Source organism: Pecten maximus, chromosome 18 (genome assembly GCF_902652985.1).
Source record: "Pecten maximus chromosome 18, xPecMax1.1, whole genome shotgun sequence".
Taxonomy (NCBI): domain Eukaryota; kingdom Metazoa; phylum Mollusca; class Bivalvia; order Pectinida; family Pectinidae; genus Pecten; species Pecten maximus.
Window position 1 is genome coordinate 23,429,454 of NC_047032.1, and position 27,641 is coordinate 23,457,094.

At 36.3% G+C, this 27,641-nt stretch overlaps 1 protein-coding gene across 1 annotated transcript; it reads right to left on the reverse strand.

The window, feature by feature from the left end:
• Positions 1–303: 303 nt before the first annotated feature.
• Positions 304–27,641, reverse strand: LOC117316164 (phosphatidylserine synthase 1-like). Its single transcript, XM_033870674.1, has 12 exons — positions 27,466–27,641; positions 24,374–24,510; positions 23,566–23,684; positions 23,037–23,195; positions 21,755–21,906; positions 21,314–21,373; positions 20,428–20,509; positions 10,283–10,395; positions 9,134–9,199; positions 8,293–8,392; positions 7,665–7,727; positions 304–6,830 (listed from the first exon to the last, which is right to left on the reverse strand). The coding sequence occupies exons 1-12, from the start codon at positions 27,636–27,638 to the stop codon at positions 6,681–6,683; spliced, it is 1,374 nt and encodes a 457-aa protein (XP_033726565.1). The 5' UTR covers positions 27,639–27,641; the 3' UTR covers positions 304–6,680.

Below are 27,641 nucleotides of genomic sequence, written 5' to 3' on the forward strand. Positions count from 1 at the left end.
CATGCAAATACAAAATGAAAATATATCTTATCAATTAAATATAGTTAAGCCATATTCATTGTTCGGACTAATTTACAACAATTAAAATGATTACCTACATTTCTCTACATTTCTCTCTGCTTCCACAGGAAAATACATGTGTAGAACCTTATGTACAAATACAAGTCATAAATATGTAATATTTACTCTGGGTTGTAAAATATCACTGATAGCAGGGAATATACAATATATCCTACACATTTTAATGCTGACAAAACAGGAATAACACATCATACAACAAAATAAGAGGCCCACAGGGCCCGAATCAAATGTTTCATTATGATCAGAATCTATTTAGCTGATCAGAAGAACTTTGAAGATTTAACTTCATCCCTATCTGCCCCTAAGGCTGTTATAATCTCCACTGATGAAAAACAGTCCAATTTATCCAAGAATACTGCAGACCAAGATCAATATCTGGGCAGGTGATTACACAGTAGTGATTTAAAGGAAAATGTCAGCAGGTGACAGACACACAATGACATGCCATGGTATAAGTTCAGATCAGGTGAACTAAAAACTGATATCAGAAAGAGTAAAACAATGCTGAAACATTAAAATAATATTATAAACACACTTAAAAATTGAGAAAATAAAGTAACATTTGCCCTTTTTTATCCTATAAAATTTTGCCAGTGTTAACTACATATATCCTTGGCTGTCAAGATTTGCCCTCTATCATATTCCATGTGTTTTCTATAGACATTCTCGATAACAAAAGGGGTAACAGTTATAAATGATTTTTAGTGATTAAGAATAGTGCTGACGATTTCATTAACTATTATTAGTATCGGCAAAAGTAAGATGGTCATGTAAATAAGCCTTACTTGCCCTACAGGATGTAAATGACTCTGAAAATAAGACGGCCTTGAAAATAGGCCTGCTTCGAAAATAAGCCTGGGATTCCTTACCAAAAAAGAAAATAAGCCGTGGCTTATTATCGAGATTCTAGAGTATCTATAAATCCCTGGTAAAAGTTCTACCACTGTATTTCAAAATAGGGTCAAATGATTGTGGAAATAGCTGGCAAGCAATACACAAAAATGTAACATTTACATACCACAGAATGACTTCAGACAACATACATTTACAACAAAACATGACTTCAACATCTCTGAAAGCACAACATTCACAGTTTGTTAATATATTGTGCAATAAATTCAAACTTGAAACAAAAATACCCTCAGGGATGTATGTCTGGTAACAGAGAAACTTTACTTCTAGTTACAGGGAAACTTTACTTCTAGTTACAAGGAAACTTTACTTCTAGTTACAGAGAAACTTTACTTCTAGTTACATGGAAACTTTACTTCTAGTTACAGAGAAACTTTACTTCTAGTTACAGGGAAACTTTACTTCTAGTTACAGGGAAACTTTACTTCTAGTTACAAGGAAACTTTACTTCCAGTTACAGGGAAACTTTACTTCTAGTTACAGGGAAACTTTACTTCTAGTTACAGGGAAACTTTACTTCTAGCTACAGGGAAACTTTACTTCTAGTTACAGGGAAACTTTACTTCTAGTTACAGGGAAACTTTACTTCTAGTTACAGGGAAACTTTACTTCTAGCTACAGGGAAACTTTACTTCTAGTTACAGAGAAACTTTACTTCTAGTAACAGAGAAACTTTACTTCTAGTTACAGAGAAACTTTACTTCTAGTTACAGGGAAACTCTACTTCTAGTTACAGGGAAACGTTACTTCTAGTTACAGAGAAACTTTACTTCTAGTTACAGAGAAACTTTACTTCTAGTTACAGAGAAACTTTACTTCTAGTTACAAGGAAACTTTACTTCTAGTTACAGGGAAACTTTACTTCTAGTTACAGAGAGACTTTACTTCTAGTTACAGGGAAACTTTACTTCTAGTTACAGAGAAACTTTACTTCTAGTTACAGAGAAACTTTACTTCTAGTTACAAGGAAACTTTACTTCTAGTAACAGAGAAACTTTACTTCTAGTTACAGGGAAACTTTACTTCTAGTTACAGAGAAACTTTACTTCTAGTTACAGGGAAACTTTACTTCTAGTTACAGAGAAACTTCTAGTTACAGAGAAACTTTACTTCTAGTTACAAGGAAACTTTACTTCTAGTAACAGAGAAACTTTACTTCTAGTTACAGGGAAACTTTACTTCTAGTTACAAGGAAACTTTACTTCTAGTTACAGAGAAACTTTACTTCTAGTTACAGAGAAACTTTACTTCTAGTTACAAGGAAACTTTACTTCTAGTTACAGGGAAACTTTACTTCTAGTTACAGAGAAACTTTACTTCTAGTTACAAGGAAACTTTACTTCTAGTTACAGGGAAACTTTACTTCTAGTTACAGAGAAACTTTACTTCTAGTTACAAGGAAACTTTACTTCTAGTTACAAGGAAACTTTACTTCTAGTTACAGAGAAACTTTACTTCTAGTGACACAGGGAAACTTTACTCATGAAAATAACTGGCGAAAACATTCTGTTATACTTGACCAATCAAACAATTTTACTGGCACATATGTAAACCAGGCTTATAGAAAACGGCCAGCTTATTAAATCACAACTACAACCACAGACTAATACAAGTCAATACTACAACACCTCAACACAAAGTTGTCTGTTTATGTCCATCATCCAACTAATTCTAAATGTTAACACCTTAGGTATGTATGTTACCTATGATTTGGCATAGAGTTATCTCCCTCATAAAAACATCCCACTCGGAATTGCACACAGCATTATCAATGCATGATCTATTAAAATCTGCTAGGCTTGAAACTATTTTGTGGACAGGAGATTCCATTTGTGGTAACATAGCATATATCCTAAAGGAATCTTCTACATCATCCTACTAAAAGGACATTAAGTATATGTATCTTCAGGTAAAGCCCCTTGTGGTCTCCCATCCAGCCATCAGGAGTGACTAATGGAAGTTGGTATAACATGTTTCACAATTGTTGTAAAATAAAGCTTACTTTTCACATATATCTTTATCATGAATCCAAGTAATATTTACACCTAAAACATTATATTGAACAGCATTTGACCCCATTCTAGTATACACCCAATCTTTTCCACTGTCTGCTAAATAGTAGCTGCAATATTGACAGAGAACTTAAGAGTTTATTAACAAAAGACACCCCAGTATAATTCAACCACTGGAGAGAAAACCACTAATTCCATTAATTTGAGATCAAACCAAAACATACACAATAATTCATAAGGGACAACAAGAAAACTTCCACCAATTTCTCAACCCGTAACCTCGAAATTTGATCACATTAGATACACAGCATGCAATATAATCCACATGATCTAGCCACTTCAGAACTTGTTCTCAAGTCTTTTGAAATTTTCATCATGTCCGATATTGTGACCTTGAATGTGGATTTTACTTGGACAGATTTCACTATGAGATATGATTAAAATTTCTGGTCATTGTTTTAATTTGTGGTTCATTCATCTTCACTTACTCCAGAAATTATTGTTCCAGGCCCTTTCAGGTTGTAGATGGCCTCCCTGCTACAGAGGTTACAGGTCTAAAGGTCATGGGACAGGTCAAAGGTCAATGCTTAGATTGCTCTCATTCCCAGGAGTATTTTTACGGGAATCAAGTTTATGATCAAGAGTTAAGTGCTATCCCTTGATTGTCTACTCTAAAAAAAGAGTGACGTTTCATTCTGACGTAGAATTAATACATCATTCTACATAATATATATGTTATCATTATATACATAATCATGCTTAAAAAGTTAACACACATCAACATCCGAGAGTCTATAATGAATATTGTATCCTATTACAATTAAAATATTCTTAATTAACCTCACAACAGAATAGAGATGAGGTATTTAGTCTGACTGTCCTTATAACACCATTTACACAAACAGTAGAATCCATTACCAGTGGTAGTCAGTAATCAAACAAATTTAAATTTAATCATAATGATAATGTTGTGCCCAGTCTTTAACTAGTCGCCCTTAAACAGCATCAGATTATTGTAATATTACCCAGCGAGACCACAAAGACAGCACAATACTTATCATGATTACAGTTATTAAATGATTTGTCTTCACAAGACAGAGATCCAACAAAACTGACCATGAAGCCATTTTGAACATTACACTTTACATATGATATAGATATGATAAACAAGAGGTCACTGATCTGGTAAAAAATCATCCAGACTTGATAGATCTATAGATGTTATTTCATTGACCCAGAGGTCAGAGATCGGCAACATTAAACCAGAGGTCAGAGATCGGCAACATTGACCTAAAGAATCATAGAGTTCTGCTGACCACTGATCTTCTGGAGAAACAGTATCATAGAGTTTTGCTGACCTCTGACCTTTTGGAGAAACAGTATCATAGAGTTCTGCTGACCACTGACCTACTGGAGAGACAGTATCATATAGAGTTCTGCTGACCACTGACCTACTGGAGAGACAGTATCATATAGAGTTCTGCTGACCACTGACCTACTGGAGAGACAGTATCATATTAAGTTCTGCTGACCACTGATCTTCTGGAGAAACAGTATCTAGTACACTTAATCTACACTTATAGATAGCTGTTAACCTTGTGTAACATTTCAACCTCACAACCATAGTATTAATCAAATATGAAAACGCTTAGAAAATGTGTTAGTGAGATCAAAAACAAAACCACACATACAAAGGATGCTGTTATTCCACATACATGTAATTAAAGATGAACTCTTGAAACCTGCATAATGTGAATAGAACATGTATGTATCTGCAGCCAGAGTTTCTCTGCACCTGACACCAGACGTCACCGTTCTGACAGATAAATGTGCTGTGTAGCCGGAAATATATGTAACTGCAGACAAAAATCTGTCAGAATGCCTAAGTCTGGTGTCAGTGCCAGAGGAAACTCCAGCTAATGCATCTGTCACATGCAAAACATCAAAGACTACCAATAACCAAGTTCTTATGAAACTTGTGTTGACAGACATGTTTCATTGTTTTCAAGGATTTGTTTCACTTGGTATACTGTAAAAGTGGATATTTTGAAGAATGGAAATTTCACTTTTCAATGTTTCCAGCACTTCTCAATATGAGTACTTCTGTAGATATTTAATGAGAAATTGGTCCACTGAAGGTGTGCTACACACTGTATTTGTATAAGTACTTAAACTAAAAAACGTAAACGGGGAAACTTCTATGAGTGTCATAACAGGAATCTTAATAAATAAATTTTAATATGTCATCAGCCTTTCAGGCAAGCAACATATAAATCTATTAAATGTGTTTAATAGATTTCATATTACTATGACACTAGTGAAAGATTCTATTCATCACATAACTCGCATCTATAACAAAATAAGCGAAAACTTTCAAGCTCATTTCACATTTTAGAACACCAACTAATTTTTAACTTGAATGGTATTTTTAAAATTTTCAACCACGGAAACATATGATTATCATGTTATTATCATCTGACTTCATTTATTTCTTGCATCACAACAGTGCTATTACAGATTTGTATGACAATATTTGACATGGCCATATCAAATGGTAAAACAGGCCAGTTATTTGATAAAATAAGTCATTTAACTACAAATAGTAAAACCTTTATGTTTATCACACCTCCACATTGATGTTTAATGAATTTAATATCCAAAATAGAAAAAAGTACAAGCATGATATTAATTTCTTGAGTATTCTTAAAAGGGACAAGGTGGATAAAACAGATCATGTACTGTATATAATCCAGAACACATTCTAAAAACTTAAACTTATACTATACTATGTATATAATACCAGTAATGACCAGTGGGGGTCACTGTAATGACCAATCAGAACAATGTAAATCTACATAGTATACTTCAAACTAAAGGTTCTTTGTGCATGTACATGTATATAATGCATTGTCCCGACAAATTTACTGACATTTTAATTTCCCCATGGGAACAATCACCGAATCAAAATTGGTAGGTAATATACACAGTATGTAGAGAAGTCATAGTGAAAATGTAGACATAGAAATAAACGTTGTCTGTCCTGTCGTTATTACTTCTCTTCTGATGAATCCATTAAGTATATACACAGCCAATTAACTCCGGATCCAGATTAGTTTAATTGGATCCATGACCTAGCTATACTGGGTGATCCCATCATTTTTACTAACGAGACCTATATATTCAATGAGAAAGATATGCATCTGTTTTGCAATCATAATCTTCAAATATCTTAATATAATAGTGTAAATATATTAACACATTAATATCATCAACAAACAGCAACATAAGAGATACAATTCAACTTGTTAATTAATTACTACATGTAAAACTAAACAATGGGTGATCTTATTCTTTTTTTCCTGACATTATGACATAATTATATGATGTGGTCCAATTTTAATCTGATTACTGGTGAATTCCGACGGATATATAAAAAGTGAATACAAGCCATGTATATGTATAACAAAAAGCAACATGGCCGTAGCATTGTCCTTTGACATGATGAATGGTGGTTACCCAGTAAACATTCTAGAATATTTGATGGAGTCTGTAGCATCTAAAATTTTAAGTAACAGATTTGTCAACCTAATAAACTTTTTATCCATAGCAATAAATGTCACATGATCAAATTCCAGCTTGACTATTGGCTGAAATTTGTCACATGACAACTATGATTTATCCTGCATTTCCATTGGCTGGCTGCTGTCTCTTTCTGAGGTTGTATCCATTAGCAGCATTGCCATTGCTGATTTTCGGAACTTTCTTTGGTGTTGAGGAGTCCTGTGTGGCCTCCGAATCTGTGACAAAGAATCCATCCTCTAGGGACTGTGAAGGAAACAGAAGTTTAAGTTTTTAAGTTCAGTCAACTGTGACCCATGTTTAAGCAAGGTGTTTTTACAGTTTTCATCTGTGACCCATGTTTATGTAAGGTGTTTTTACAGTTTTCATCTGTGACCCATGTTTATGTAAGGTGTTTTTACAGTTTTCATCTGTGACCCATGTTTATGTAAGGTGTTTTTACAGTTTTCATCTGTGACCCATGTTTAAGTAAGGTGTTTTTACAGTTTTCATCTGTGACCCATGTTTATGTAAGGTGTTTTTACAGTTTTCATCTGTGACCCATGTTTATGTAAAAACCACAGCAGGTAAACATCAGTAGAAATATTTGGGTTTTTTTTATTTTCCATCTCTCTACTGCCAGTCTCAATTTACTTCTAAGCCTCATTAAAATATACAAAAATATGATGACAGCATGACAACATGTTGATATCATTGGTAAGTTTATTACACAAGTCATTTGTAATCCACATCAAATGGTCTGACACCATGAATAGAATCGTACCAAAAATAAGTTTGGTAACATTGTTACTTTTCTACCTTTGTGTACAACATATTGAAAGTTTGTATTTTATTCTAGAGGTGTGTTGGATACACTATTTGATGTTTATTGATTCTATGTAAGTCAAATATTTTCTCTTTATAATGATCTGTTCTATCGACATGTAGCATTCACATAATTAATAAAATATAAGGTTGTACTTGTCTTCTTCTGATCAGTCCTAAAAGCTTTTGAAATTAAAAATGACTCTACCAATCTATCTCAAAAGTGAACATGATCAGTCTCCAAATATGACGACTGTGGTACAACATCATACTTACTGTCCACCTCAAGTTCTTTGCATACACAGCACACAGGTAAACACAAATGATACTGCCTATAAGCTGAAAAGGTAAGTTAGATTCTACTGAATATCTGGGTCAAAAACTCATTTGCATATCCCCAGCCAACTTCATTTGCATACAAAAAAAAACTCATTTGCATATCCCCTGCAAACTTCATTTGCATACAAAAAAAAAAAAAAAATCATTTGCATATCCCCTGCCAACTTCATTTGCATACATGTATTAATGCAATCAAACTTCATTTGCACATCCCCTGCTATCTAAACTTCATTTGCATATCCACTGCCAACTTCATTTCACTCCTATGACAGCATGCCATTATATTTTGTCATATAAGTGAAAAAATAATTATAGTCTATATATATGAAACCCCGTACTACTGTACCTGCACTCCATATTATAGAGGGAGACTCAATTAACTGTTAATGATCAGTTAAACTTCTGTTCAAAATCTTTAAAATCTAATCGGTCCAAAACAGCTTCAAATATTATTACTTATTTTGTTAAAATGAGGTCTAAAAATGTCCGTAAAGCTTGGAAATTTGGATATGTGCAATCTCCCAGATAGAAATTCCAAGAAGATGACAGGTAAACCAGTACTTACCTGTACTAAAAACCAGTACATCACATACACTACATCTGTTTGCTTGAATAAATCTGTTCCGAATTTCAAACAGATGATGGCTTCTGTCAGTGTGATAGCACTGTAAGAAAAAGTCACAAAACACTGTTTTAATAACAGTAGGAATACTATATTATAATTATAATATCATGAACCAAACAAAAAACAGATTTTTCGCCATCAGATTAATTTTTGATTTTCAAAGACCTGTTTTACTACTTTAAAAACTTAATACCATTTTGTAATATTTTTGATGGAATGGATTGGTTCAAATTCACAGTTACTGTAGTCCAATCATTGAGAAGAAGTTAAAGACAACCTCAACAATGTCCATTTATTCTATTAAGATAACCTTTCTCAACTGAGAGTTTCAGCAGGAATAAGGCTGTTTTCAGGGCATTGGTTTCTATGAGGCAAAGAAGGCAATGAAAACATCAGTGAACTTCCACCATTATTTGGATTTGATATGTTTTGGGACTATTTCAATTGTATGATGGTAAATGCTGATTACATCATCACCTTTAGCAATGTGACATGATGGTAATTAAATGGTGAATACACTTAACCTTTAGCTATGTGACATTATGGTCTATGCTGGATACATCTTAATCTTTAGCTATGTGACATTATGGTAAATTAAATGCTGAATACACTTTGACTTTTAGCTATGTGACATTATGGTAAATGCTGAATACACCTTGACCATGACTTAACAGACCTTGACCATGACTTAACAGACAACTCCAAACAATCCATCGAGGATTAGTTACAGCAGTAAGAGAATTGTTAGTAGGCTGGTAAAGGGCAGACATTTGATACATACCAAAACATCCAACATTGTGTTCCTAGTCGTTTACACTGGCGGTCTGTTACATACACGTAGTACTGTCTGTAAAACAATCATAAAAACATTATTTCAGAGCTAGCCAATATTGGTTATACAAACGACATTATAGAAACGTTATTCATATTGTTAACAAGAATGAATGGATGCAACACAATCAATTTCTTGCATAGTGAAATATATAAAGAAAATTCAATAACATGTAACTGGTATTAGTGCTACCAAGATAAGAAAGCTTAGTCAAGAGCAGTAGCTCACAAAAATAAAGCTAGAGTACTCATTTATACACTTGAACAAGGCATTCCTTCCATATTGAGAAATGCAGAATTGAGAGCACTAGCCTAACAAGAAGTTGGCTCTCAATCAAGGGCAGTAACTCCCACAAAGAATCACCCTGCCAATCTGTTACAACATTGTAAAGGCATTGGAACATGAAGCCCATTGATTTGATTTTAGAGTGTATTTATTCTGTAATAATTATTCTGTAATAAGCCAAGGTTTTATATATACATACTGTATAGTTGGTGTTGATACCAGACAGATAAGAACCATCAATTTATATTTACATATTGTATAATTAGTGCCGATACCAGACAGATAAGAACCATCAGTTTATATATATAAACTGTATAATTAGTGCCGATACCAGACAGATAAGAACCATCAGTTTATATTTACATACAGTATAGTTGGTGTTGATACCAGACCGATACATGTAAGAACCATCAGTTTATATATACATACTGTATAATTAGTGCCGATACCAGACAGATAAGAACCATCAGTTTATATTTACATACTGTATAATCAGTGCCGATACCAGACAGATAAGAACCATCAATTTATATTTACATACTGTATAATCAGTGCCAATACCAGACAGATAAGAACCATCAGTTTATATTTACATACTGTATGATTAGTGCCGATACCAGACAGATAAGAACCATCAGTTTATATATACATACTGTATAATTAGTGCCGATACCAGACAGATAAGAACCATCAATTTATATATACAAACTGTATAATCAGTGCCGATACCATACAGATAAGAACCACCAGTTTATACATACCGTATAGTTGGTGCAGATACCAGAGAGATAAGAACCACCAGTTTATACATACCGTATAGTTGGTGCAGATACCATACAGATGAGAAACAATCTCCATACATTTAGGTTGTGATTCTGAGGAACCTCCATAACATGCTTCAGAAAGAAAGTGTTCAGCTCCGACAACTGTGAAAGAATGTATACAAAATGTAAACAAAATGGATCGATGACTGGTTGAGATGTATTATAACAATAGCTTTGCTATCATATATAAAACAGTATACCAAGGTAAGCATCTCAGAGAGCAGAAGTTGGGATGGCAGTTCTCCAACACTGTAATCAGGTAAACACCTGTTGATTGACAGGTTGGTGTGGATATGGGAGATCCACAGTGCATATGTAGAAGGAATGTCAAGGAACAATATGATATTCAATAGTCCTTTTTGGGTTTTTTTCCTGTTACCATGGAAACGCACAGCCAGAACCAACTATCATGCATTCCCAAAGTGTTTCCATCCTACTGTAACAGGGAGAGAAGTGAGAACAATATTTGATAAAGAAGGGAAAGGGAGTTAGTAAAATGGAGAGTAATATAGACATAGTGTCAATTGACTATTAGGTAGATGTGCATATAAAGATTTTATTAAGTTATTTTAACAGATTTTGAGAAATACTCCAGAAACATCATTAATCAGACAAAGATAGGGACAGACAGAACATTTTTTTCCCCACCAATTTCATTAGGCAGCGATTTTTTTTGTAACTTTGTCTTCATGTTAAAACTAATACACATATATATTTTCTGAAAGTAAGCAATAAAGATTCTGCTTTTATTTCAATCTACACTGTAGCCTTAAAAGTACTTACTTTTTACAATAGGCCAATGGGGCCTGTATCGCTCACCTGATTGGATTTGACCAAATGTCAAAATAATGTTCATGTTCAATTCGTTTTATTTGTCCATCTCAAACAATTCTACATATGGTTAAAGTGTGGGGATCCCAACTGCTTTAAAGAAATAACGAAGTCCAGACTCTCTAAGGGTCTGAAAGACCTCAAGGATTGTTTTTACAACATGCATTCATAACTTTATGACTAGTAGCGATTTAAAGGAATTACCAATATTTCCCCTATGGGGCCCCACCCCTTGGCCCCTTGAGGATCAGAGTCACCATTTATGTAAAAACTGTTCCCCTTACCCCCAAGGATGTTTCTCAGACCAAATTGGGTTCAAATCCTTTCATAACTTTATGGCTAGTAGCGATTTAAAGGAATGACCTCTATTTCCCCTATTGGGGCCTGTCCCTTTGGCCCCTTGGGGGTCAGAGTCACCAAAATCCAATAAGAACTTTTTGACTAGTAGCAATTTGAAGCAAATGTTGACGGACGACGGACTGACAAAGGACGGACGACGGCCGGACGTCACAAGCGTCATGACATAAGGCCGGATAAATCATAAAGAGTTAAATACCTTTTGCACTTAATGACCAGTTTTTGAATACTAATATTTATAAACAAATTAACTTTATCTCATACACTCTACCACAGTAAGATATAACACACACATATCTAGATGGTCACATTAATCTTAAGTAAACAGCATACACACTTGTGTATTTACCCAGTACTAAAATCTATTATCTATGCGCCATATTAAGGCAGATTCCCCAATGCACTATATCAATCTTTTTTTATATTGTCTCGGGTGATCCCAACAATTTTACAAGTCAAAAATGACAAAAAGAAAAATATTTTGAAGCTAACAACAGTTTTAAAAGTCATTAGAAAGTGTAATTAAGAGATACACTGAACAGCCAGAAATAATGCAACTTGTGCAGAATATCCTTATAAAGTAAGGTTATGTTAATCTATATTCTTACTTATCAAATACTTTCTGAAAGTATCAATACAGTACCACTACCTTCCCCCCTCAGGACTGTACAACTAAATAGATACAGTATCACTACCTTCCCGACTCAGCACTGTACAACTAGATAGATACAGTACCACTACCTTCCCCCCTCAGGACTGTACAACTAAATAGATACAGTACCACTACCTTCCCGCCTCAGGACTGTACAACTAGATAGATACAGTACCACTACCTTCCCGACTCAGGACTGTACAACTAAATAGATACAGTACCACTACCTTCCCGACTCAGGACTGTACAACTAAATAGATACAGTACCACTACCTTCCCGACTCAGGACTGTACAACTAAATAGATACAGTATCACTACCTTCCCGACTCAGCACTGTACAACTAAATAGATACAGTACCACTACCTTCCCGACTCAGGACTGTACAACTAAATAGATACAGTACCACTACCTTCCCCCCTCAGGACTGTACAACTAAATAGATACAGTACCACAACCTTCCCCCCTCAGGACTGTACAACTAAATAGATACAGTACCACTACCTTCCCCCCTCAGGACTGTACAACTAAATAGATACAGTAACACTACCTTCCCCCCTCAGGACTGTAAAACTAAATAGATACAGTACCACTACCTTCCTGACTCAGGACTGTACAACTAAATAGATACAGTACCACTACCTTCCCCCCTCGGGACTGTACAACTAAATAGATACAGTACCACTACCTTCCCCCCTCAGGACTGTACAACTAAATAGATACAGTACCACTACCTTCCCCCCTCAGGACTGTACAACTAAATAGATACAGTACCGCTACCTTCCCGACTCAGGACTGTACAACTAAATAGATACAGTATCACTACCTTCCCCCCTCAGGACTGTACAACTAAATAGATACAGTACCACTACCTTCCCGACTCAGGACTGTACAACTAAATAGATACAGTATCACTACCTTCCCCCCTCAGGACTGTACAACTAAATAGATACAGTACCACTACCTTCCCCCCTCAGGACTGTACAACTAAATAGATACAGTACCACTACCTTCCCCCCTCAGGACTGTACAACTAAATAGATACAGTACCACTACCTTCCCCCCTCAGGACTGTACAACTAAATAGATACAGTACCACTACCTTCCCGACTAAGGACTGTACAACTAAATAGATACAGTACCACTACCTTCCCGACTCAGGACTATACAACTAAATAGATACAGTATCACTAACTTCCCCCCTCGGGACTGTACAACTAAACAGATACAGTACCACTACCTTCCCCCCTCAGGACTGTACAACTAAATAGATACAGTACCACTACCTTCCCCCCTCAGGACTGTACAACTAAATAGATACAGTACCACTACCTTCCCGACTCAGGACTGTACAACTAAATAGATACAGTACCACTACCTTCCCCCCTCAGGACTGTACAACTAAATAGATACAGTATCACTACCTTCCCCCCTCAGGACTGTACAACTAAATAGATACAGTATCACTACCTTCCCCCCTCAGGACTGAACAACTAAATAGATACAGTAACACTACCTTCCCCCCTCAGGACTGTACAACTAAATAGATACAGTACCACTACCTTCCCCCCTCAGGACTGTACAACTAAATAGATACAGTATCACTACCTTCCCCCCTCAGGACTGTACAACTAAATAGATACAGTACCACTACCTTCCCCCCTCAGGACTGTACAACTAAATAGATACAGTAACACTACCTTCCCCCCTCAGGACTGTACAACTAAATAGATACAGTACCACTACCTTCCTGACTCAGGACTGTACAACTAAATAGATACAGTACCACTACCTTCCCCCCTCGGGACTGTACAACTAAATAGATACAGTACCACTACCTTCCCCCCTCAGGACTGTACAACTAAATAGATACAGTACCACTACCTTCCCCCCTCAGGACTGTACAACTAAATAGATACAGTACCGCTACCTTCCCGACTCAGGACTGTACAACTAAATAGATACAGTATCACTACCTTCCCCCCTCAGGACTGTACAACTAAATAGATACAGTACCACTACCTTCCCGACTCAGGACTGTACAACTAAATAGATACAGTATCACTACCTTCCCCCCTCAGGACTGTACAACTAAATAGATACAGTACCACTACCTTCCCCCCTCGGGACTGTACAACTAAATAGATACAGTACCACTACCTTCCCCCCTCAGGACTGTACAACTAAATAGATACAGTACCACTACCTTCCCCCCTCAGGACTGTACAACTAAATAGATACAGTACCACTACCTTCCCGACTAAGGACTGTACAACTAAATAGATACAGTACCACTACCTTCCCGACTCAGGACTATACAACTAAATAGATACAGTATCACTAACTTCCCCCCTCGGGACTGTACAACTAAATAGATACAGTACCACTACCTTCCCCCCTCAGGACTGTACAACTAAATAGATACAGTACCACTACCTTCCCCCCTCAGGACTGTACAACTAAATAGATACAGTACCACTACCTTCCCGACTCAGGACTGTACAACTAAATAGATACAGTACCACTACCTTCCCCCCTCAGGACTGTACAACTAAATAGATACAGTATCACTACCTTCCCCCCTCAGGACTGTACAACTAAATAGATACAGTATCACTACCTTCCCCCCTCAGGACTGAACAACTAAATAGATACAGTAACACTACCTTCCCCCCTCAGGACTGTACAACTAAATAGATACAGTACCACTACCTTCCCGACTCGGGACTGTACAACTAGATAGATACAGTATCACTACCTTCCCGACTCAGGACTGTACAACTAAATAGATACAGTACCACTACCTTCCCCCCTCAGGACTGTACAACTAAATAGATACAGTACCACTACCTTCCCCCCTCAGGACTGTACAACTAAATAGATACAGTACCACTACCTTTCCGACTCAGGACTGTACAACTAAATAGATACAGTACCACTACCTTCCCCCCTCAGGACTGTACAACTAAATAGATACAGTATCACTACCTTCCCGACTCAGGACTGTACAACTAAATAGATACAGTACCACTACCTTCCCGACTCAGGACTGTACAACTAAATAGATACAGTATCACTACCTTCCCCCCTCAGGACTGTACAACTAAATAGATACAGTACCACTACCTTCCCCCCTCAGGACTGTACAACTAAATAGATACAGTACCACTACCTTCCCCCCTCAGGACTGTACAACTAAATAGATACAGTACCACTACCTTTCCGACTCAGGACTGTACAACTAAATAGATACAGTACCACTGCCTTCCCCCCTCAGGACTGTACAACTAAATAGATACAGTATCACTACCTTCCCGACTCAGGACTGTACAACTAAATAGATACAGTACCACTACCTTCCCGACTCAGGACTGTACAACTAAATAGATACAGTATCACTACCTTCCCCCCTCAGGACTGTACAACTAAATAGATACAGTACCACTACCTTCCCCCCTCAGGACTGTACAACTAAATAGATACAGTACCACTACCTTCCCCCCTCGGGACTGTACAACTAAATAGATACAGTACTACTACCTTCCCGACTCAGGACTGTACAACTAAATAGATACAGTACCACTACCTTCCTGACTCAGGACTGTACAACTAAATAGATACAGTACCACTACCTTCCCCCCTCAGGACTGTACAACTAAATAGATACAGTACCACTACCTTCCCGACTCAGGACTGTACAACTAAATAGATACAGTATCACTACCTTCCCCCTCAGGACTGTACAACTAAATAGATACAGTACCACTACCTTCCCCCCTCAGGACTGTACAACTAAATAGATACAGTACCACTACCTTCCCCCCTCGGGACTGTACAACTAAATAGATACAGTACCACTACCTTCCCGACTCAGGACTGTACAACTAAATAGATACAGTACCACTACCTTCCCCCCTCAGGACTGTACAACTAAATAGATACAGTACCACTACCTTCCCCCCTCAGGACTGTACAACTAAATAGATACAGTATCACTACCTTCCTGACTCAGGACTGTACAACTAAATAGATACAGTACCACTACCTTCCCCCTCAGGACTGTACAACTAAACAGATACAGTACCACTACCTTCCCCCCTCAGGACTGTAAAACTAAATAGATACAGTACCACTACCTTCCCGACTCAGGACTGTACAACTAAATAGATACAGTATCACTACCTTCCCCCCTCAGGACTGTACAACTAAATAGATACAGTACCACTACCTTCCCCCTCAGGACTGTACAACTAAATAGATACAGTACCACTACCTTCCCAACTCAGGACTGTACAACTAAATAGATACAGTACCACTACCTTCCCCCCTCAGGACTGTACAACTAAATAGATACAGTATCACTACCTTCCCCCCTCAGGACTGTACAACTAAATAGATACAGTACCACTACCTTCCCAGCTCAGGACTGTACAACTAAATAGATACAGTACCACTACCTTCCCCCTCAGGACTGTACAACTAAATAGATACAGTATCACTACCTTCCCCCCTCGGGACTGTACAACTAAATAGATACAGTACCACTACCTTCCCCCTCAGGACTGAACAACTAAATAGATACAGTACCACTACCTTCCCCCCTCAGGACTGTACAACTAAATAGATACAGTACCACTACCTTCCCAACTCAGGACTGTACAACTAATTATATATTACATAAATCGATACAGTACCACTACCTTCTTTTTAATTTTGTAACACCATGACTTAAAGATTTGGACTATCTATTGTATCTTCATAATTGAATAAGTTCTGCAAAAACAAAAATTCTTTAATACTCTGTATTCATTTTTGTTTTAATATATCTTACGTGTTTCATTAGGGTATTTCAATAATATTATATTACTTACACAAATATTGATTGATTTGATCAGTTCCTTTTTGCTGTATTTTTATTCCTGATAAGATATTACCCAGTATAACCTGGGACCACACAATTCAACCGGTTTACACAGGTAACCGGTTTATAGAGTTTGGTAATAATCAACATCTGAGAAATGGGTTTTGACTTTAATTTAAAACATAGACAAGAGGCCTATGGTCTTAACGGTCACCTGAGATTTGAAATGTTTCAAAAAATTTAATTGACCCTTTTTGGATAGATCCATCAGTCAAGGGTTCAGTCAGGGCCAACATGTGCATACCATTAAGCTGTCATTCCATGCTGATAATATTATCAAAGTTAGAATGAATTCAAATAGAAATCAAACAAAAAATGATAGTCAACTAGAACTGTCGCCAGGATGGCTGACTAATACCCCCGCAATCTGCACGAGTCAATGATGAATTGGAACTGTTAATTAGAGGCTAACTAAGATAACCCAGTAATATAGTGACCAGTTGCCATAACAACCATAATTTTGAGAAAAAGAAAGTGGCATGCACATCTACCCATGGTCCTCTATATTTGTGCGAAGTTTCATTGAAATTGGCCCTTCGGTTTAGGAGGAGTTGTCCGGACAAACTTAAAGTTATGGTTCTTATCGGAAAACCTGTTTATAGTGACCAGTTGCCATAGCAACCATAATTTTGAAAAAAAAGAAAGTGGCATGCACATCTACACATGGTCCTCTATATTTGTGTGAAGTTTCATTGAAATTGGCCCTTCGGTTTAGGAGGAGTTGTCCGGATAAAATGTGTCTACAGACAGACAGACGGACAGACGGACAACCTGATTCCAGTATACCCCCCTAACTTCGTTGCGGGGGTATAAAAATGTGATTTCCCTATATAAACTATAGTAAAGTTTACCACCTCCCCAGGCGCAAACGTGAGACCCCAGGGTCATGAAACTCACAATTTTGGTAAAGCACCATAAGACCCTTCCATCTATGAAGAGTATAGATTCTACCTTATTTAGGTCTTGAGAAGAAGATTTTTGAAATTTCGGTCAATTTGACCCTTTTTGGCACCACCCATCAGCCCCGGGTGTCAATCAGGGCCAACATGTACATACCATCAAACTGGCATCCCATGCTGATAATGTTAACCAAATTAGAATGCATTCCAATAGATATACAAGAAATCATAGTCTAAAATGTATATAAACTATAGTAAAGTTTAAATCACCTTAAGACCCTTCCATCTATGAAGAGTGTTTGATTCCACCTTATCTAAGAGTAGAGAAGAAGATTTTTGAAGTTTTAGTCAATTTGACTCTTTTTGGCCCCGCCCCTCAGACCCACAGAAGCTCCCTGCCAAATTTCATTGAATTTGGTTCAGTGGTTTTGGAGAAGAAGTTGAAAATGTAAATTGTTTACGGACGCACGACGGACAAAAGGCGATTAGAATAGGTCACTTGAGACTTCGTCTTAGGTGACCTAAATATGTACTCCCCAGCTTTTCATTTACTACAACAGAGGATTAATCGGCTGTTTCACGATCTGGATGTTTTATTTACAGGTGCATAATAAAAAGAAGGTTTTTGAGTCAATACAGATAGGAAATACTAATCTCTTAATTTCATTCCAAACAAGAATAACAGATTCTAAATGAAGGTGTGAGAACAAATCTCGGCTCTGTCCATGCTGAAACTTGCAGTGTATGAATCGCCAATGCTCTCGTCGCTATTTTTCCCACAAGTATTTTACCATCTAACTATAGTCACTGACCAAATCGTTTTCCTAGTCCCCCGAGTAAGTCAGCTCAGGTTCTATGACTGCCTTGCTAGGCACACGTAACATTTAAAACTGTTTACACATCCGAGCTTCCTTAGGTCTTTATCAACTGCTTTTTGAGAAAACATGACGGCCAGTTTGACCAGGTCGATTTTAGAAGTATACTTATACCATGGTCAGTTAAACAACATCGGTTTTCAGAACAGACAGGTTCCAGATTATACAGGTTTTAACTACTATAATGTAGTAGGGAAATTGCCGGGACCAAGCTGGAATAGGCAGGGTTCTGGAATAAACAAGGACCGTTTTCGATAAGTTATCCAATATACAGCTTTATCACGGCAATGTAGCTGTTTCTGAGCAGTACATGATCAGTGGTTATCAGGCTTTTAGTTACCAACATTTTCCTCAACTCCCTAGGGAGATATAGTCAGGAGATTTAGTGCTCAACTCCCTAGGGAGCATACAGTCGCAAGATTTAGTGCTTAACTCCCTAGGAAGCATACAGTCGGGAGACATAGTGCTCAACTTCCTATTGAACATAAAGTCGGGAGATTTAGTGCTAAATGTTTTCACAAAACATTTCCAGCATTTCCATATTAAATACAGCCAAGTCAACTGGGACACGATGGACTAATTTATCTTGTTCAAGGATACAACACAACGCTCATGTTTGGACTTACTATAGCAGCCCTTCGGTCACAATGTACCTACAATGTACCTACCTGCCACACAATGATGAGATGACCCTCGTACCTACTTGTCACACAATGAAGAGATGACCCTCGTACCTACCTGCCACACAATGACAAGGAGATGACCCTCATACCTACCCCCACAATGACAAGGAGATAACCCTTGTACCTACCTGCCACACAATGATGAGGAGATGACCCTTGTACCTACCTGCCACACAATGATGAGGAGATGACCCTCGTACCTACCTGCCACACAATGACAAGGAGATGACCCTCATACCTACCTGCCACACAATGACAAGGAGATGACCCTCGTACCTACCTGCCACACAATGATGAGGAGATGACCCTCGTACCTACCTGCCACACAATGATGAGAAGATGACCCTCGTACCCACCTGCCACACAATGACAAGGAGATGACCCTCATACCTACCTGCCACACAATGATGAGATGACCCTTGTACCTACCTGCCACACAATGATGAGATGACCCTCGTACCTAACTGCCACACAATGATGATGAGATGACCCTTGTACATACCTGCCACACAATGATGAGAAGATGACCCTCGTACCTACCTGCCACACAATGACGAGGAGATGACCCTCGTACCTACCTGCCACACAATGACAAGGAGATGACCCTCGTACCTACCTGCCACACAATGATGATGATATGACCCTCGTACATACCTGCCACACAATGATGAGAAGATGACCCTCGTACCTACCTGCCACACAATGACGAGGAGATGACCCTCGTACCTACCTGCCACACAATGATGAGGAGATGACCCTCGTACCTACCTGCCACACAATGATGAGGAGATGACCCTCGTACCTACCTGCCACACAATGATGAGGAGATGACCCTCGTACCTACCTGCCACACAATGAGGAGATGACCCTCGTACCTACCTGCCACACAATTATGAGGAGATGACCCTCGTACCTACCTGCCACACAATGATGAGGAGACACACTTCAGCCACACGTCGATAGGAAGATAATGGATCCAACCATTTTACATCCGACCAGCTTTAATATGAAACAAATAGAGCTAGAATTGATCCAACCATACGATTTATTAAAAGGATCTCTGTTCAAGTATGAATGTCACTGAGCTATTAAGGGTGTATGTTACATAACAAAAACACCTCTTTCTAAAAGAGTTCCTCACCTAAAAAAAATTGTCATCCTTCTTTTTTCCCCAAGTGAGAATCCTTTTGATATATTATATAACTAGCCAGCACAATGTTTAATATTCTATTACTAACCAGTACAATGTTTAATATTCTATTACTAACCAGTACAATGTTTAATATTCTATTACTAACCAGTACAATGTTTAATATTCTATTACTAACCAGTACAATGTTTATTATTCTATTACTAACCAGTACAATGTTTAATATTCTATTACTAACCAGTACAATATTTAATATTCTACATGTATTACTAACCAGTACAATGTTTATTATTCTATTACTAACCAGTACAATGTTTAATATTCTATTACTAACCAGTACAATGTTTAATATTCTACATGTATTACTAACCAGTACAATGTTTAATATTCTACATGTATTACTAACCAGTACAATGTTTATTATTCTATTACTAACCAGTACAATGTTTAATATTCTATTACTAACCAGTACAATGTTTAATATTCTACATGTATTACTAACCAGTACAATGTTTAATATTCTATTACTAACCAGTACAATGTTTAATATTCTATTACTAACCAGTACAATGTTTAATATTCTACATGTACATGTATTACCTAACCAGTACAGATGAAAACTCAATAGCGTTGAAATAGACTAACACACTTACCTGACAGGTGTAAATTGAAGTACTATCCTTCTCAATTTTCCAGTTGTGGTGTGGATATCTCTGTAAGATTAGTGAACTATCAATTAACACTTTTACAACAGAGAATTTCAGAATTAAATTAAAAATTGCAAGGTACTGATACCCCAGGAGTATGATTGACATACTTTGATGCAAGCATCAATAGAGAATCTCACTGTATGTTTAGTTTTATTATGGTTAGTGTACACGTTCAAGTTTTCATCACCATTTCAACACTTGAAATCCTCATTTAGTTATTCCTGATTGGTGAATCTTATCTTGTGATATACTACAGTTATGCTTTTCCCATATGTACTACATGAAGTATCTTAAACCTAATTTCTGGTCATACATATACTTGATATTTTTTCCAGTCACAGTATCACAAGGACTTTCTGATCCCTACTTTCTGACAACACTTACTTGATACTTTCCCAGTGGTAATTTCTCATCTCCAGTTTTTTACACAAGTACATGCCAATCCAGATACCCAAACCATTACACACAAGTACATCCAGTATCCATGCGTCCCACCAACACTCCGCAAAGTTTGGAAGCAAGTGACAAAATGCCATCTACAATCAATATTTCAGGAGCATTAACATCTTTGTACTTATAATATCCTTAGTCCCCCACTAATGTGAAATTATATGCCAAGAATTCACATAAGGTGAACCCATACCTCAAGTATTAAGTTCCAGTGAAGGAAGGAAGGAAGGAAGGAAGGAAGGAATATTTCTCTCAGTTCCCATTGGGTGACTATATAATAAGGAGAAACCTTTACGTTTATAAGGCGCTCCTTAGAAAACTATGACATGTAAGATATTGGTGAAAATTCTTTGCTTGCTTGTTTTTTGGGGGTTTTTTTTTAACGTCCTATTAACAGCCAGGGTCATTTAAGGACGTGCCAGGTTTTGGAGGTGGAGGAAAGCCGGAGTACCCGGAGAAAAACCACCGGTCTACGGTCAGTACCTGGCAACTGCCCCACGTAGGTTTCGAACTCGCAACCCAGAGGTGGAGGGCTAGTGATAAAGTGTCGGAACACCTTAACCACTCGGCCACCACGGCCTCAAATTCACACGTATTGCTAATTCAACAATAGCAATATATTTAAGAGGACTTTGTTAGGTTTTTATAGATGAAAAATCTACATGGATACCCATGGGGCTACTACTGGTCATTTGAGAGCAGAACACAGACCTCACGGGGAATAGAGAACTAAGGTAAGGAACCAGTCTACAACACTTCAGACAAGGAAATAATTCTGGTGTTTAGGCAGGGGAAACAATTCTGTCTAGAACACTTCCGACAAGGAAATGATTCTGGTGTTTAGGCAGGGGAAATAATTCTGTTTAGAACACTTCAGACAAGGAAATAATTTTAGTGATAACACTTTGGAGAAGGAAAGTTATAACACTTCAAACAGGAAATAATTCTTCAGACAGGGGATATGACCGAGACTCGGACCAGGGTCAAACCAGGGGTAATACTGAATATATCTGCAGACAAGCCCTTGTCCACCAATAAGTTAATTTTACAGAATCTTTGTCCACCAATACGTTAATTTTACAAAATCTAACAATTTTATAGCAGTAGCCAATTAAAAATGTGATTCACAAATAAGCTCTTACCAAAGTTTGGAACTAAAATTTTGTACTCTGGGATGGGGCTTAATTGAGAATAAATATGGTAAGTGTGTTACTACCTCTGTGATCTCCCACTGGATACTAATGGTCCAGAGGATACCATAGTGACGAATCAGCACCGCTTTCGTTATCCAGCCCAGGAAATGTGCTGTGGCAAAACAGTCCAGATGTGAAACAATGCGCGGCAGGTCTATCTCTGAGCAGTTTGCAGCATATTCCTGAAAATGTACAAAATTGACTTTAACTTTGAATCACTTTTAATATTAATTTCTTGAATCACCATAGTTTTGATAATATATATATACACACAAATGTATTTAATATATATATTTTTTTAGATTTCCACAGGTTTTGTTTTCAAAGACAATACATGCTTAGTTCAGTAACAATATAAAGTTGAACATAAAAGGGAATTTTTCTTCATATGAAGAAATTTAATTTTATACATGTGTATTTCAAAACTATTAAGATTTTCATTTTGAAGTAAATCTGAACACCATTCAAGCTGATAAAATTAACATTGTGAAATATTTCCTACTGGACATACTGGTACAAAATTACAACTGGATCAGCACGATTCAGCAGTACCTTTTCCTCGATCGTGATGCCTTCAAGCTCTGGATACAACCATTCCAATATCCTTCGGAAGTCTTTCCGTGTTTGAAACAGCACAAACACAAGGAAGATAAAGTAGAATACACTCATCCCTGTCAACAACAGACAATATAATCTGAGACATGGAAAGACCGGCATTACATCCATCAACAATTATTGAGGGCTAGTAATTAAAAATATAACAAAACTTGTTATAAACAATTTCAAAGAAACACAAAGTCATTATTCCTATATAATCCTAATAAAATGTCTTTAATTGTTCGTCATCTACCAATGAAACTGAAGAGATTGTAGATTTCCTCTCTGTCCATCCTACACATATGTACGTAGCATCAAATATTGTCAGTGCTCTAACGGCTATATTATTTGAGGGATATATGCGATTTTGATCAAACTTCACACAATGATAAAGGATAACAATATCTCAGACCATTTTATAATAAAACATACTACTAAATAATATATAAGTCACAAAGAGATCAGTTTAAAAATGTCGTCGGAGATCTTTGGTTAAAAATCAAATAGTAAAATAAACATTACACCAGATGGACAGACAATGCTATAGCTATATGTACAATATATAATACTTCCATCAATTATTTTATAAATATATAAGTTACAATCAAAATCAAATTATGAATTACATTATTAAAGTGTTTACTGTATGGTCATGATCATGCAATGAATACTTATTAGATATATTACTATATACAAAATACAGCTTTTAATTTTGGAAAATAGTAAATTTTTCATCAACAATTAGTTGAAGCTGAAGACTTACCAAACACCATCCTCCAGATAGCAGGGTGAGGACGTGTGAACGGACCATTGGGGAAAGCGAGAACGCTGATGACCAGGAAAAAGAACAAAACAGCACAAAGCCCCGTCCATATATTGTCACTTTGTACATTGTCATCTCTACAACACAACAAGTAAGAACCATTGCATTACAAGAGGTCCAGCGGGTCTGTATTATCAACCTGTTGACTCACAACATTCACAAATACATCCAAAATATATGCTATATATATACTGCATGTTCACAGGATGAATATAAAACTTCCAGATTTATTTAAAATACTATAAATTCATGATACTTTTAAAAGTAATATTCAATTTAGCTTCAATATAAACAAATAATGACATAAATATATTACTCAAAAACTTTAAAATAACTTATTTGACCTATAAGCACATTCTTTGTAGACAAAAACACAAAAAGGGTCACTGAAAGAAACCCCCTGCAGAGAAAAATTTCCATGCGAAATCCGGATTCTGGTGTGAAAAAAAAAAAAAATTTTTTTATTCACATACAGTATATCTTTATGAAGTGAAAACAATCCCGAGTCTTTATATATAATTAGTTAAAAGATTAAAGATTACATCAACAGATCGGTGAAGTAAGGAACTTTCTATGTTTCAATTAGCGCACCAATCATTTCACAGAGGCAGGGGCACATATTAGGTCAAATACGGTATATTGTTACTGTCACACGGTGTCTATCAAGGACCTTATTAATTCATTTTTTTTTCATTTGTTTGTGTCCAAGAAACTAGCTATATATGTACTGTATATAGAAACAAAGTAGGGCCAAATTTCTAACACAATTTCCCAACCAGTCCATATTTACGTATGTATATAGAACAATGGTAGAGAATTATTTAATTAATTTAAAGTCTCTGTATTCAATAAGAAGATTATCTGGAAAACTTTGATAGACATCAAAAAAGAGTGATCTACAAAAATCAGTGTAGCTAGATGATGATATGAAGTTGTTGAAAGTTTTTTTTGACATCAGACCCTTCTGACCTTTAATTCTGTCAATTAAAGTTTATCTAATTATTTCAACACAGTTTATTACTCTTTCAACCAAATAATATCATTATTATATTTATCTATTGTGTTAAAATTAACTCTTGTGATGACTATATCATACATGGCTTTCAGTTGCCCCTCGACTTTTAGCAATTTCAGAAGTCAAATAACTATTTCTGAGAAATCTGGAGGGTCAAAACATATGTCAAATAGACATGTCCCTTCAAACCAAAAAGTCAGATCTCAATTTGGGGAGTCAAAAACATACTCTCAAGTGTCTACTGATATACATTCCAGTCCTTGCTATTTTGGAGGGGGAATTTTCTATCAATGAAACTTCCTCATAATTTCAAAAATTCAATTAATGATCAATCAAAAAAAAACAAAAAAAAAACAGCATGCAATATGTATGTAATTAGTTTTGTTCTGATAGGTTTTCAACAAAAATTTTAGCCATGTACATGTACTTATAGTGAATAATTAGGAAATGACAACCACTCGGTGACTCACCCAAAAAAGTCCTAATCGAAAATGTTTTAACATAATACTTGAGTGACAATGATGATAACATATAAGACAACTTAATCACAAACTAAGATGTAGTACTCCACTGAACAATATCATGTTCATGTTCTAAAATTGTGAATATAGCAGGAATCATTCTGGGTCACAGAATCAATTTCATTTTCCTACAAAACATATATAATATATATAGTAATAATACTACATTCTGAAAATTCAAGAGATATTATCAAAATAATGTGTTAAAATCCAATAATCTGGCCTTCATAAAGTTTTTCTGATAAAGACCTTTCAATTTTAAACTTTTGATAATTTTCTCTATTTATCATTTTTGTTGCTATTTTTGTCCATGATATATATAATCTAGCTTGAATTCACAGTACAAGAAACTTGAGACACCATATAATTACATTATATATAGGTTAACAATAGCGGGAACCTGTATGCCATTAATGCCACACAGCATGTCAGCAAGTCTCCAACAACAGATCTTTTGTTTGCTTTAGTGATCAAGAAACTGCGACTCGGAGCCATGCCCTAATCTGTTGGACACAATACACATTACCTTGCCTGAAGTGAATTAACAGTTCTACTTTGAAAATCGGGGTGAGAGTGTGGAGTAGGAAATTATCAAGCATAGGCCTACATTGTAATGGTGTATATCGCAAAGATATGTTATCATGTTATTAAATCCTATTGTTTCATCATATTATTTAATCCTATTGTTAAAATAAATCTAAGGAAATATTAGTTGGGATTTTATTATATTGTTATATCATTCACTGGTACTTGTGGACATGATTATGATGTTTTTAATCAAAATGTTACATTATAGACAAGTAAATTATTGTATTACAATCAGTGAATCACATGCTTTATTTGTATTAAAAGAAAAATATATATCGTACCTAGGCCTTATAAATACTAAGTATTTCAGTATTTATAAATTTAGTATTTATAAGGCCAAGGTACGATAATTTTTTTTTAACAAATTAAGCATGCGATTGTAATACAATAGATCTACTTTACTCGTCTATAATGTAACATTTTGATTAAAAACATCATAATCATGTCCACAAGTTCCTGTGATATCATTACGACAAAATCCAACGAATTCCCTACACCAAAAAACATTCCAAAACTTGTCCATTTATTTTTCAAACGATGAAACCATCTACACTAGTACTAGATCTAAACAGAAACGTGTATATCCATGTAATATACACGTCACTGATCTAAAGCTTATTTATAGTATCTTATAAAGACATATAGCATTATTTCAGAGTGTCACGCGTGATTTTTCCCCTCCGGTGTAATTATGTCAATTTATGGACCATGGGGTCATGTCGGCGGTATGTGTCACCTCAAATGAATAAACCAGAGATCATTTTAATATGGAAGATAATGTTACACCGATGACCCGCATAAATATAGAATCACAGACCGAAATGAGCGTTATGAATGACAGTTATTACCGATCTCAATAACAACAATCCCCCTTTTACAAGCAGCCGACAACGCCTTGGACGCCTTACCGTGTGAACGCGGCATAGAGTAATCCCAGCACAGAAACAGTCAACAAAGTTATAGTGTGTGGTTTATAAAACACATCAAGAGATATATCGTCCACAGATTTTTCATTTATAAACCGAAAATGTTCCACCTCCTCGGCGCGAAGTTCGCGAAGATCGGTGGACATAGTGGCCATGCC